Consider the following 10,861-nt stretch of genomic DNA (forward strand, 5'->3'; position numbering starts at 1 on the left):
CGGCAGGGCTCAGCCCCGGCCCTTGCCGCATCCTGACTCAGCCCAAGGGCCCGGCTGCCAGAGGCCGGCAGCAGCAGCCCCGAGGGCAGCCGGGGCTCCAGGGCCGGGGCAGCAGCCGGGGCTGGGGCCGAGCTGCGGCGGGGCAGGGAGGGAGCCCAGCCCGGTTCGTGGCTCACCAATGAACCTGATGGCCGCCGCTCGCAGGGACTCCTGCGGGCTGTCCAGGTACAGCAGGGCCCGGTGCAGGTGCTCAGCCGCTCGGCTCCTGTCCTGTGCCAGCTGCAGAGAGCGGCGGGAGGGAAGGGTTGGTGCGGGCTCTGCCCCTCGGCCGGGCACTGCTGCCTGCGGCCAGCCCCGGCCTCCCGTGCCCGCCCAGCCCTGAGGCACCGGGCAGCAGCCGCTGGCGCCGGGCTCTGGAGGGGACAGAGGGCCGGCTGCTGCCCGGGGAGCCGCGGTGCTGGCCTGCCCGACAGAGCAGCTGTGCCGGGGCTCCATGGGCACACGGCTCGGGGCCACAGGGGGCTGGAGTAGAGCCCGCGGGGCCCAGGGAAGGGAGCAGCGTGTGGGGCACAGGCTGGCGGCCCTGGGTGCGGCACTGGGCAGGGCACAGCTGCCAGCCGCACACACTGAGCTTCTCCAGCCTGGGGCTGGGGCTTCCAGCCCGCCCTTACCAAGCCCTCGCCGAACCTCCAGGTCTGATCCACCCGCAGCATCTGCTGGAGATCCTTCCTCTTCAGGAATCGGGCGGAACAGAGCAGCGTTTCCCGGGAGGCCTGGAGAGCAGCAGAGACCCAGAGATGGCACCACAGCCCAGGGCACAGGACCCACGTCCCTGGGCCAAGACCAGGAGGGAGCTGCAGCCTGCGAGGCAGCAGAGCAGGAGGCAGCCGAGCGCCCTGCCAGGGAGCCACGGCAGCTGCCGAGTCCTCACATCAACCACGCGCTGGTTCTCGTCATGGCAGTGCAAGGAGAGTGGGAGCAGGCTCTGCTGCACGTGGGACTTCAGGGCCTTTTTCCCCTCCTTTGGTACTAAATCCATCATCTCTTGGAAGATGAACATGGAGCACAGCTGCACCTGGCTATCGTCCTGTACGAAAGGAAGAAATAAAGACCTCAGCATCAGCTGCTTCAGGCCCACCTGGGCACAGGCCTGCAAATGCCCAGGGCACAGTGCCCAGGCAGCAGCCATGGCTGGAGACACAGAGCCTTACATTGTCAAAGAGCGGCAGGAGCGCCTCAGCCAGCTGCAGGGCGAGGGGGATGGTTATCGGGCCACCATTGTACAGGAACAAACGGCTGAGGAGAGCGATGCTCATCCCAAGCACATGGCTGTCATTTTCCCCCAGGAGCTCCACAAGCCTTTCATGCAGGCCCCACATTCTTTTGGCCTGTGTGGAACACAAGTGTGTGAAATGCCACCCTGCTGCCACAGGGCCCAGAGGCCAAAGGCCTGTGCCAAAGGCCTGGGGCAGGAGGCAAGAGGCAGGAGGCAGGAGCTGGCAGCAGCTGCCTCAGTGCCCAAAGGCCAACCAAGCGCAAGCCACTGCCTTCCCCAGCCCCACGCCGGCAGCCGCTGCCCCCTTCTCACCATGGAGGAATTCTTGCCGAGCACCACAAGGCCTCTGAGTGCCAAGCGACGCCTCTCCCTGCACTCGCTCTGCAGTTTGCTTGATGCGATCTCCAGGACGCTGTCACGGTATTCACTCGAGTCCAGGCACTCCAACATCTGAAGGGCACAGGCCGGTGATGGGGCAGCAGCGCACAGGGCTGGGCCCAGGCAGCAGCACAGGGCGTGGGCACCGTCCCGGGCGGCTGCGGCACCGAGAGGGCAGAGAGCTGGGAGACAGCTCAGCGAGACAGCGCTGCCCTTCAGGCTCACCTCCACAAGGAACGCCATGGCGGCCAAATCCCCGTGTGCGGTGTCTTTGCTGAGCAGCCCGAGCAGGTAGAATGCAATCGCAGAACACAAGGGTAGGGACACGTGACGCATTGCTCTGATGGGAGGAAAAAGGAACCAAGACCCTGAGCCAGTGGGACAAACCTCTCCATGGACTGACTCCCAGGAGGAGCTTGGCCCTTCTCCACCACCCTGCAAGGGGACCCAGGCCCTTTGGGAAGCAGCTGCTCTTGGGCACCCTCCTCTCCCAGGCTTGTGCAGTGTCCTTGGCCATCCCTTGGTGACAAGGCCCTCTGGCCCATGACCACGGGGACTTTGTGGGGCACCCCAGGCTCGGGGCACAAACGCTGTTTGGGGGCAGCTCACCTGGCCAGCACACCCACAGCACAGTGGTGCGTGCCAGCACACAGCAGCGTGTCCCAGCCACACTCGTCTTCCACTGCCGCCACCACATCCTCATAGTGCAGTCGGCAGAGCAGGGCCTTCAGGGTCTGCACTGCAAACCTGTGTGCACAGCAAAGCCCAGGTGATGCTGGGAGCACGGGCTTCTGCCCTGGGGACATGGCAGGGACAGGAGGACTGGCATGGAGCACCTGTTGGGGCTGATGGCAAGGCCGTGTTGCTGCTGGCATCTCTTCCAGAAGGTATCGACCTTCTCTGGCAGATCCAATGTGCTGAAGAGCACTTGCAAGAGCAGATGCACCAAGAGACGGGGGAAATACACTGTCACTGCATGTGGGACACAGGGCAGCTGGAGTATCTTCCATATCACCACAGTTGCCTGCGAAGGACAGAGCAGCCTGAGTCAGTGCTCAGTGCTCAGGTGTCCATGTGGCAGGGCCCAAGCGTGGCAGGGAGAGGCCAATGGAGATGTAGGGACAGCAGCCGGCCTGGTGGCCCTGGAGCTGCTCCTGCGCCAGGTTGGAGCCCAGTGCCTGATGCAGGGAGATGCCATGGGAGGAGGGAGGATGGAGACCTGAGGGACAGGTGACCTTGGGGTGAGCAAAGGTCAGTTGCAGAAACTCACAGCCAGGGCAAGGACAGCCGTGTGGTCCCCGTCGGAGGTGCACATGCTGAGCTCTGGCCAGGTGCCCAGCACATCCAGGAGTATCAGCATGGCTGGCTCTGCAGCCCTGCACGAGCACATGATGCTCTTCCACATGGTGGTAGCAGCTCTGTGGGGACAGAGTTCTGTGTCAGGGGGGTCTGGGACACATCCCCGTGGCCTGGGCAGCAGCAGGGAGCTGAGCTGGCTGCCAGCCCTGCCTCTGCCCACTGCCCCTCTGTGGCAGCCCAGCCCTGTGGGGACTGGCCCCTGAGGGCAGCAGGCTCGGGGGCTGCTGTGCCAGGGCTGACAAAGGGAGGAGCCACAGGGCCCTGGAATCCTCTGTTTGTCAGACACCTGAGCCGGGCTGTGCAGGGGGATGCCCTGAGCCCTCTGGGCACGTGGGCCCTGTACCTGTCACACCATGGGGCCACACGCAGGAGAGCCATCACCACGTCAGCAGGCTGTGCCTCTGTCAGATCCAGAAGGGGCCTGCACAGATTGTACTCAGGAAACTCATTAGCCTTGAGCCACTGGTGGATGAACCTCACCATGGGGAGCACCTGGAGAAGGCACAGGGAAACTTGGAAAGCTGCCAGCAGGAGTAATGTGCCCAGCTTCCCAGAGAAGTGCTTCCCTTCCCACCGCACTGCCACGGCCTCAAAGGCTTGCAGTGAGCAGCTGGCGTGGCCAAGCAATTCCTGGGAGGATCGAAGCCAGGCCACAGGCTGCTTACTTGCTTTGGACTGGAAGGACCCTCCTCCACAAGCATGTCCAGCAGGGCAGCACTGGCCTTGGTTTTGAAGATGGGAGAGTATGCTCTGACCACAGTGCCCATGGCACTGGTCTCTTCCTCCCGAATTCTCTTCATGAATTTGCAAATCATCTGCAGCAGAAGGGCAAGAAATGAGGGACATTGCATGGAGTGCTCCAAGCGTGGTACTGGGCTGAGCAGGAGAGGGGATGGCTGCAGGTACCTGCGCTGTTGTGCGGAAGAGGCCACGGCTGCGTTCCTGCTCTCGAGTGCGCTCCATGGCTGCTCCTGGCAAAGAGCGAGCGCAGCTTGAGCTGAGGGGCTGCAGGAAAGGCCGGAGAACACAGCCCAGCCCTGCACTCCCCAGGCAGGGACAGCCCCGGGAGGCCCCAGGGCACAGAGTACAGCTCCAGGGCGTCTGCCCCAGCCCCACTTCTGTCCTGTCCATGGACGTGTCCCCGGGGGATGGGATGGGATGGGATGGGATGGGATGGGATGGGATGGGATGGGATGGGATGGGATGGGATGGGATGGGTTGGGATGGGATGGGACGAGGCCAAGCTGGCTGCAGGCCCAGGTCTGCCGCTCACCCTCCTGAGGTGGCTGAAATTGCTCCAGCTCTCCAGGCTGCTGTGCTGGGGCAGTCCCAGGGCCTTCTTTCTCCTCCTTCACCCAGGTCAGCTTGGGGACACTTGGAGGTCTCTGCTCAACATCACTGCCTGGATTCATGGCTAATTGCTGCAGAGATGGCTCGGAAAAGGGCTGAGTTGGCAAGTCCTGCAGCTGTGCCTGGAAGGCACCTGCAGGAGTGAAGTCTTGGCAAGGCTGCAGGACAGCCAGTCCTGCACTTGGGTCTCAGGGGCTCGTGCCACAAGGACAGGAGACTCGTCGTCAAGGACCGCGGTGAGGAAATGCCACGGTCTGGGCTCGAGCACACCTGAGAAGTGTGGTGCTTCACCCCACCAGAAGTGAAGCCTCGGGAAGGCCGCAGGTCACCGAGTGCTGTGGTCTGGCCTCGAGGTGACCTGCAGGAGTAACGCCTCAGAAAGGCTCTGGGTCAGCAAGGAGTGAGTGCGCCGTGCGGGGGCTCCTCACAGCACCACTCTGTCCCGTCCTGCCCTGTCACGTGCACCAGGCACTGTGGTGTGGCTGTGTCACCGCCAACACTAATGTCACCCCATGTCACAAAGGGCCCTTGGACACCCTGTCCCGTTCCATTCCACGGTTACCATGCTGCACCGTGTCACCAAGGGCCGTTGCACACGCTGCTCCCTGCCCTGGGGCTCCACCCAGCCCGGCCAAAGTGGCCCAGCTTGGAAGCAATGCCTTGGCCCAAGTGTCTCAGACAACCCAACAGGATCTTTAGGAACAGCTCAAACCTGTGTCTGCAGCAGGAAGGGTGGCAGGAGGTTTCCTGCCTGCTTTGCATTGCTGCAGGGGCTGCTCCTGTCAGAGCCCCCTCTCTGCTGGTGACAGCTTTGCTCTTGGGGACACCGCTCTGCAGCAGCCCAGGAACACGAGCGGTGCCCAGTGCCGGGAGCGCCACCAGTGGTTCCCCCCTGTGCACGGGGACCCCAGCCCCAGGGTGGCTGTGCCAGCACCCCCAGGGACCTCCAGCCTCAGGAACCCAGGGCAAGGGGAAACCACAGCTGTGCAAATGCTGCCTGTGCCCAAAGCAAATGCAAAGACAGACAGCCTGTGACAAACAAGGACAATTTATTTACACAACAGCACCACCACCACCAATGAACTACAGAATGTATTTATGTTATAAGAATCTTCATAGCAACAATCTATAAAATGTATGTACAATGAAAGGACCTCTATAGCAATTGCAATAAAGAACCTAACTACAGCCTGTAGAACATATATACTGAAGGGACTGTGTCCACCATCTCTGTTATTCCTGCAAGAGAAGGAGGCATCTTGGCCACTCCAGCCCAGCCCTGAGGGCTGTTCCTGTGCACACTCTGGTGCCGTTTCTGCTCTGTCCAGAGCCGCTTCAGCAGCAGCGACTCAGCAGCGCTGCTCGAGGAGACATCACCACCCTCCCCATGGAGGCAGAAGCTGTGCAGACACAGAGCTCTGTGTCAGGGGAGCCTCGGTCTCAGCACCGTGGCCTGGGCAGGCGCGGGGGCCCGGGCTGGCCGCCAGCCCTGCCTCTGCCCGCTGCCCTGGCAGCACCCAGTGGCTGTGCCCTGCCAGGGCCTCCTTGCCCTCCTTGTCGCCAGCCAGCCCAGCCTGGGCACCTCGGGGCTGCTGAGGCCCAGCCTCGAGGGCTTCTGCTGCAGGCATGGCAGTCTCTCAGGGGAAGCACCAGAGCAGCGGGTGACAGGAACAAGGTGACTGCCTGGGGGCTGCTCGTGGCCTCTGACACCCAATTCCTCAGGGCTTCCACCACCCCGGCCCCACAGGGGCCTCCTGTGCCCTTGGAGCCTCCTGCCACCTCCTCCCTCACACCTGCCCCTTGTGCCTTCCCACTGCCTTGTCCCATCAAGGCCTCTGCAGCACCGCATTCCTTCCAGGCCTCCCTCCACCCCAGCCCCTCTGGTCTCCCCCAGCCCGGCCAACCTGCCCGGCAGCGGCGCAGCCCCGATGGAGCTCCAGAGGAGCCGGATTGAGAGAGCCTCAGAGCCCTCAGCAATCCCGCCAGCAACCCACGGGCTGCAGGACACAGACGGTGCTTCCTGGCTGGGAGAAGCCTCGTGCCCATCTCCAGGCACCACAATCACAGCGATCCCCACAGCTCCAGCCCCTGCCCAGCTCCTCTGTGGGCAGCGTTAAGGCTTCAGCAGAAGCACCAAAGGCCGAGGGCCTTCTGGCCATTTTCCCTTCCCCACTGCACGCCTGGGCAGCTTGCTGAGCACAAGCACCCTTTTCCCCTCTCCCCCTATGCCCTGCGCACACTGGGCACCAGAGAAAGCACCTGAGACACTGGGTATGAGAACACATTCTATATTTCTATATATAATTCTATATTTCTATATATAATTCTATATCTATATTCTATATATTTCTATTTCTATATATCTATATTAAAAAGAACAAAGAAGAAGGAATAAAAAAAATATCCTAAAGAAAAATCCTGCCCGACTCAGATGGCCCCGGCAGACAGAGAGCCTCTCAATTCAGCTCTCCTCAGAGCTCCAGCAGCACAGCCAGCCACGGGCCCACAGACAAGGGCGGTTCTTGCGTGCCCTGCGGAATCCATCTTGCCACTTCTGCAAGATGGAGCCTGGAGCTGCCCGGAGGACAAAGGCTGTTTCCAGAGCCAGCATTCTGATGGCAGGGCTGATGTCCTGTGCCTTGTCATCAAGGGCTGCAAGAGAGAGGAACAGAGCCATGGTCAGATCTGCATCTGCAGGGACCCAAGGAGAGCCCCGTGCAAGGGCCAACCCAGGTGGCTCTGGCCATGGCCAGGAGGGAGCAGGGACCAAAGGGATCAGCCCAAAGCCACTGGACACTATTGGCACTCGTGCCCCTGAAATCTCTGTGTGTGCCCTGGCCACACCAGGCCTGGTCCGCACAGGGAGCAGAGCCCTGGGCAGCCGGGGCAGGGATTGCAGCTCTCCTTGGCAGCCGGGGCTGGCAGCCCGCTGCCCTCACTCACCCTGACAGATGCTCTGGAGCTCTCGTTTGTTCCCCCGGAGGTGCCACCCGGCCATCCCTGGGAACACAGAGCCTGTCAGGGTCCCAGCAGCACAGCTCCCTGCCAGCGGCGCTGCCAGCCCTGGGGCCACACGGCCTCCTGCCCCGGCAGGGCTCAGCCCCGGCCCTTGCCGCATCCTGACTCAGCCCAAGGGCCCGGCTGCCAGAGGCCGGCAGCAGCAGCCCCGAGGGCAGCCGGGGCTCCAGGGCCGGGGCAGCAGCCGGGGCTGGGGCCGAGCTGCGGCGGGGCAGGGAGGGAGCCCAGCCCGGTTCGTGGCTCACCAATGAACCTGATGGCCGCCGCTCGCAGGGACTCCTGCGGGCTGTCCAGGTACAGCAGGACCCGGTGCAGGTGCTCAGCCGCTCGGCTCCTGTCCTGTGCCAGCTGCAGAGAGCGGCGGGAGGGAAGGGTTGGTGCGGGCTCTGCCCCTCGGCCGGGCACTGCTGCCTGCGGCCAGCCCCGGCCTCCCGTGCCCGCCCAGCCCTGAGGCACCGGGCAGCAGCCGCTGGCGCCGGGCTCTGGAGGGGGCAGAGGGCCGGGGGCTGCCCGGGGAGCCGCGGTGCTGGCCTGCCCGACAGAGCAGCTGTGCCGGGGCTCCATGGGCACACGGCTCGGGGCCACAGGGGGCTGGAGTAGAGCCCGCAGGGCCCAGGGAAGGGAGCAGCGTGTGGGGCACAGGCTGGCGGCCCTGGGTGCAGCTCTGGGCAGGGCACAGCTGCCAGCCGCACACACTGAGCTTCTCCAGCCTGGGGCTGGGGCTTCCAGCCCGCCCTTACCAGGCCCTCGCCGAACCTCCAGGTCTGATCCACCCGCAGCATCTGCTGGAGATCCTTCCTCTTCAGGAATCGGGCGGAACAGAGCAGCGTTTCCCGGGAGGCCTGGAGAGCAGCAGAGACCCAGAGATGGCACCACAGCCCAGGGCACAGGACCCACGTCCCTGGACCAAGACCAGGAGGGAGCTGCAGCCTGCGAGGCAGCAGAGCAGGAGGCAGCCGAGCGCCCTGCCAGGGAGCCACGGCAGCTGCCGAGTCCTCACATCAACCACGCGCTGGTTCTCATCATGGCAGTGCAAGGAGAGTGGGAGCAGGCTCTGCTGCACGTGGGACTTCAAGGCCTTTTTTCCCTCCTTTGGTAGAAAATCCATCATCTCTTGAAAGATGAACATGGAGCACAGCTGCACCTGGCTATCGTCCTGTACGAAAGGAAGAAATAAAGACCTCAGCATCAGCTGCTTCAGGCCCACCTGGGCACAGGCCTGCAAATGCCCAGGGCACAGTGCCCAGGCAGCAGCCATGGCTGGAGACACAGAGCCTTACATTGTCAAAGAGCGGCAGAAGCGCCTCAGCCAGCTGCAGGCCGAGGGGGATGGTTATCGGGCCACCATTGTACAGGAACAAACGGCTGAGGAGAGCGATGCTCATCCCAAGCACATGGCTGTCATTTTCCCCCAGGAGCTCCACGAGCCTTTCATGCAGGCCCCACATTCTTTTGGCCTGTGTGGAACACAAGTGTGTGAAATGCCACCCTGCTGCCACAGGGCCCAGAGGCCAAAGGCCTGTGCCAAAGGCCTGGGGCAGGAGGCAAGAGGCAGGAGGCAGGAGAGCTGGCAGCAGCTGCCTCAGTGCCCAAAAGCCAGCCAAGCGCAAGCCACTGCCTTCCCCAGCCCCACGCCGGCAGCCGCTGCCCCCTTCTCACCATGGAGGAATTCTTGCCGAGCGCCACAAGGCCTCTGAGTGCCATGCGACGCCTGTCCCTGCACTCTGAAGCCTCTGTACCCCCATTGGTTTTGTACGTGTGTCACTCCGATTGGGAACGGCGATAAAGAACGACAATGGACTCTCAAGGGAGTTACAACACGAGAATTCTCTGGTTTATTACTTCAGGCCTGTTTTATAGACTGGTACGTGAAAGATACAGAAAAGAAACTCCTATTGGTTAACAAAGTGCTACATCACCATCATTGGTCAGGGTGGCCCATCACCCCCCTGGCCTTCTCCCGCAAGAGAAAACAAGACTGCAAAACAACACCTGCAAGGCTGTTTAGTATCTCTGAGAATTGTTTTAATTCCTTCTCATATTTTTCCCAGGCTATTTTCTCAGGCAGCCCGAGGAGCCAGGCGGCCTGTAATTTGTACAGGCACTGTGGTTTAGATTTAGCATCCATAACTCACCCTTTTTGTTAAAAATAAATAAAAGAGCAGTGTTTGTCACGTCCTGCTGGGCCCTTGCAGGAGGAAGAACAAACACAGCACAAAAGGGTTCTCTGTTAGAACTTTGGATGGATGCTAATCTAGAATTAATCTAGAATTTTGGCTTATGTTTTGGTATTTAAGAATTGTTTTCTTTGCAGGGATTTGATGGTTGACTCCAATGTCTCTAATTCAGTAAACCAACACACACTCTCACACAACAAATAACATTGTTAATTTGTTCAAACTGACAGTTTAACTTGTCGACAGGTAAGAATATTTAGTCTCTGCTTGTAGAAGGACCATCGGAATGATGATCGGTATCTTGGTCACCATCTGACGGTCGCCTGTTGACTGCTTTCTGCTTTTGATGCTGCAGATCAGGGCGAACACACCTTGCAGGTATCCACCGTACTCCAGTGTCCGTGGAAACGCATGCATACCCACGACCCCAAGCGATGAGCTCACACGGGCCTTGCCACTTGTTGGTGGTCAGGTCTCTCACCCAAACTTTCGCTCGAGGCAGGTTTGACTGCCTCGAGAAGACTTTGACTGCCTCGCCTGAAGACTGCAATGAAAGAAAATGATTCAAGATGACAGGGTTATCTGAATTCTTTTTCACTGTGAGGTGATTAATTGTGTATAAGGCTTTCTCCAGTCGGCTGTGTGGAGTTTCTCCAACCATCCCCGTTTTTTGTCTGTCTAGAACACGTTTTAAGGTACCATGAGCACGTTCGACAATAGCCTGCCCAGTGGGAGAATGTGGAATACCAAATGCATGTGAAACTCCCCATAACTGTAAAAACCGTCGTGTCTTTTGTGAGGTATAGGCAGGACCATTGTCAGTTTTCACAGAAGAAGGTATGCCCAAAACTGCAAACGCGATTTTCCAATGGGCAATAACATCACGGCCCTTTTCCCCGGTGTGAGCAGATGCCCACATAGCAGATGAAAAGGTGTCTACAGACACATGCACATACTTAAGTCTGCCAAACTCAGCAATGTGAGTGACATCTGTCTGCCAAAGCTGCAGGGCTTTCAACCCTCTGGGGTTCACCCCCGCTGGCAAAGGTGCTGCGAGCCCATGACAGTCAGCACAAGAACTGACAATGTCACGCGCCTCGGTCGGTGTTAGGTGAAACTGTTTTTGCAAAGTATGTGCACTTTGGTGGAAAAAGTCATGCGATGCTTTGGCTTGTGCAATTTTGTCAGGCTGAGGCGCTACCCAAGCAGGGTTGGCCAACCTATCAGCCCTGGCATTACCCTCTGCTATGAAACCTGGTAGATTGGTATGACTCCGAATATGCAGAATGTAATATGGGTGAAC

At 60.4% G+C, this 10,861-nt stretch overlaps 2 protein-coding genes across 2 annotated transcripts; both read right to left on the bottom strand.

The window, feature by feature from the left end:
* Positions 1-1,006: 1,006 nt before the first annotated feature.
* On the bottom strand, positions 1,007-3,070 carry LOC147650281 (maestro heat-like repeat-containing protein family member 7). Its single transcript, XM_086853512.1, has 6 exons — positions 2,925-3,070; positions 2,491-2,678; positions 2,264-2,401; positions 1,880-1,994; positions 1,589-1,726; positions 1,007-1,388 (listed from the first exon to the last, which is right to left on the bottom strand). Exons 1-6 carry the CDS (start codon positions 3,057-3,059, stop codon positions 1,080-1,082), a joined length of 1,023 nt encoding a protein of 340 aa, XP_086709638.1. The 5' UTR covers positions 3,060-3,070; the 3' UTR covers positions 1,007-1,079.
* A 221-nt stretch (positions 3,071-3,291) lies between these two features.
* On the bottom strand, positions 3,292-4,822 carry LOC147650282 (uncharacterized). Its single transcript, XM_086853420.1, has 5 exons — positions 4,287-4,822; positions 3,920-3,984; positions 3,679-3,828; positions 3,344-3,505; positions 3,292-3,309 (listed from the first exon to the last, which is right to left on the bottom strand). Exons 1-5 carry the CDS (start codon positions 4,423-4,425, stop codon positions 3,292-3,294), a joined length of 534 nt encoding a protein of 177 aa, XP_086709546.1. The 5' UTR covers positions 4,426-4,822.
* Between the last annotated feature and the right edge of the window lie 6,039 nt (positions 4,823-10,861).

This window comes from Cyanistes caeruleus, chromosome 16 (assembly GCF_971803275.1).
Source record: "Cyanistes caeruleus chromosome 16, bCyaCae1.hap1.1, whole genome shotgun sequence".
NCBI classification, from domain to species: domain Eukaryota; kingdom Metazoa; phylum Chordata; class Aves; order Passeriformes; family Paridae; genus Cyanistes; species Cyanistes caeruleus.

Bases quoted from the DNA above. Each gene is read 5' to 3' on its own strand.
- LOC147650281 (XM_086853512.1), bottom strand. From the start codon at position 3,059: ATGTGGAAGAGCATCATGTGCTCGTGCAGGGCTGCAGAGCCAGCCATG. The intron at 1,995-2,263 runs GTGAGCTGCCCC...TCCTCCCATCAG, and splicing joins GCTGTGGGTGTGCTGGCCAG to AGCAATGCGTCACGTGTCCC. The intron at 1,727-1,879 runs GTGAGCCTGAAG...TGTGCCCTTCAG, and splicing joins CCATGGCGTTCCTTGTGGAG to ATGTTGGAGTGCCTGGACTC.
- LOC147650282 (XM_086853420.1), bottom strand. From the start codon at position 4,425: ATGAATCCAGGCAGTGATGTTGAGCAGAGACCTCCAAGTGTCCCCAAG. The intron at 3,985-4,286 runs GTGAGCGGCAGA...GCTCTTTGCCAG, and splicing joins ATTTCAGCCACCTCAGGAGG to GAGCAGCCATGGAGCGCACT. The intron at 3,506-3,678 runs GTAAGCAGCCTG...TGCCTTCTCCAG, and splicing joins GTCCTTCCAGTCCAAAGCAA to GTGCTCCCCATGGTGAGGTT.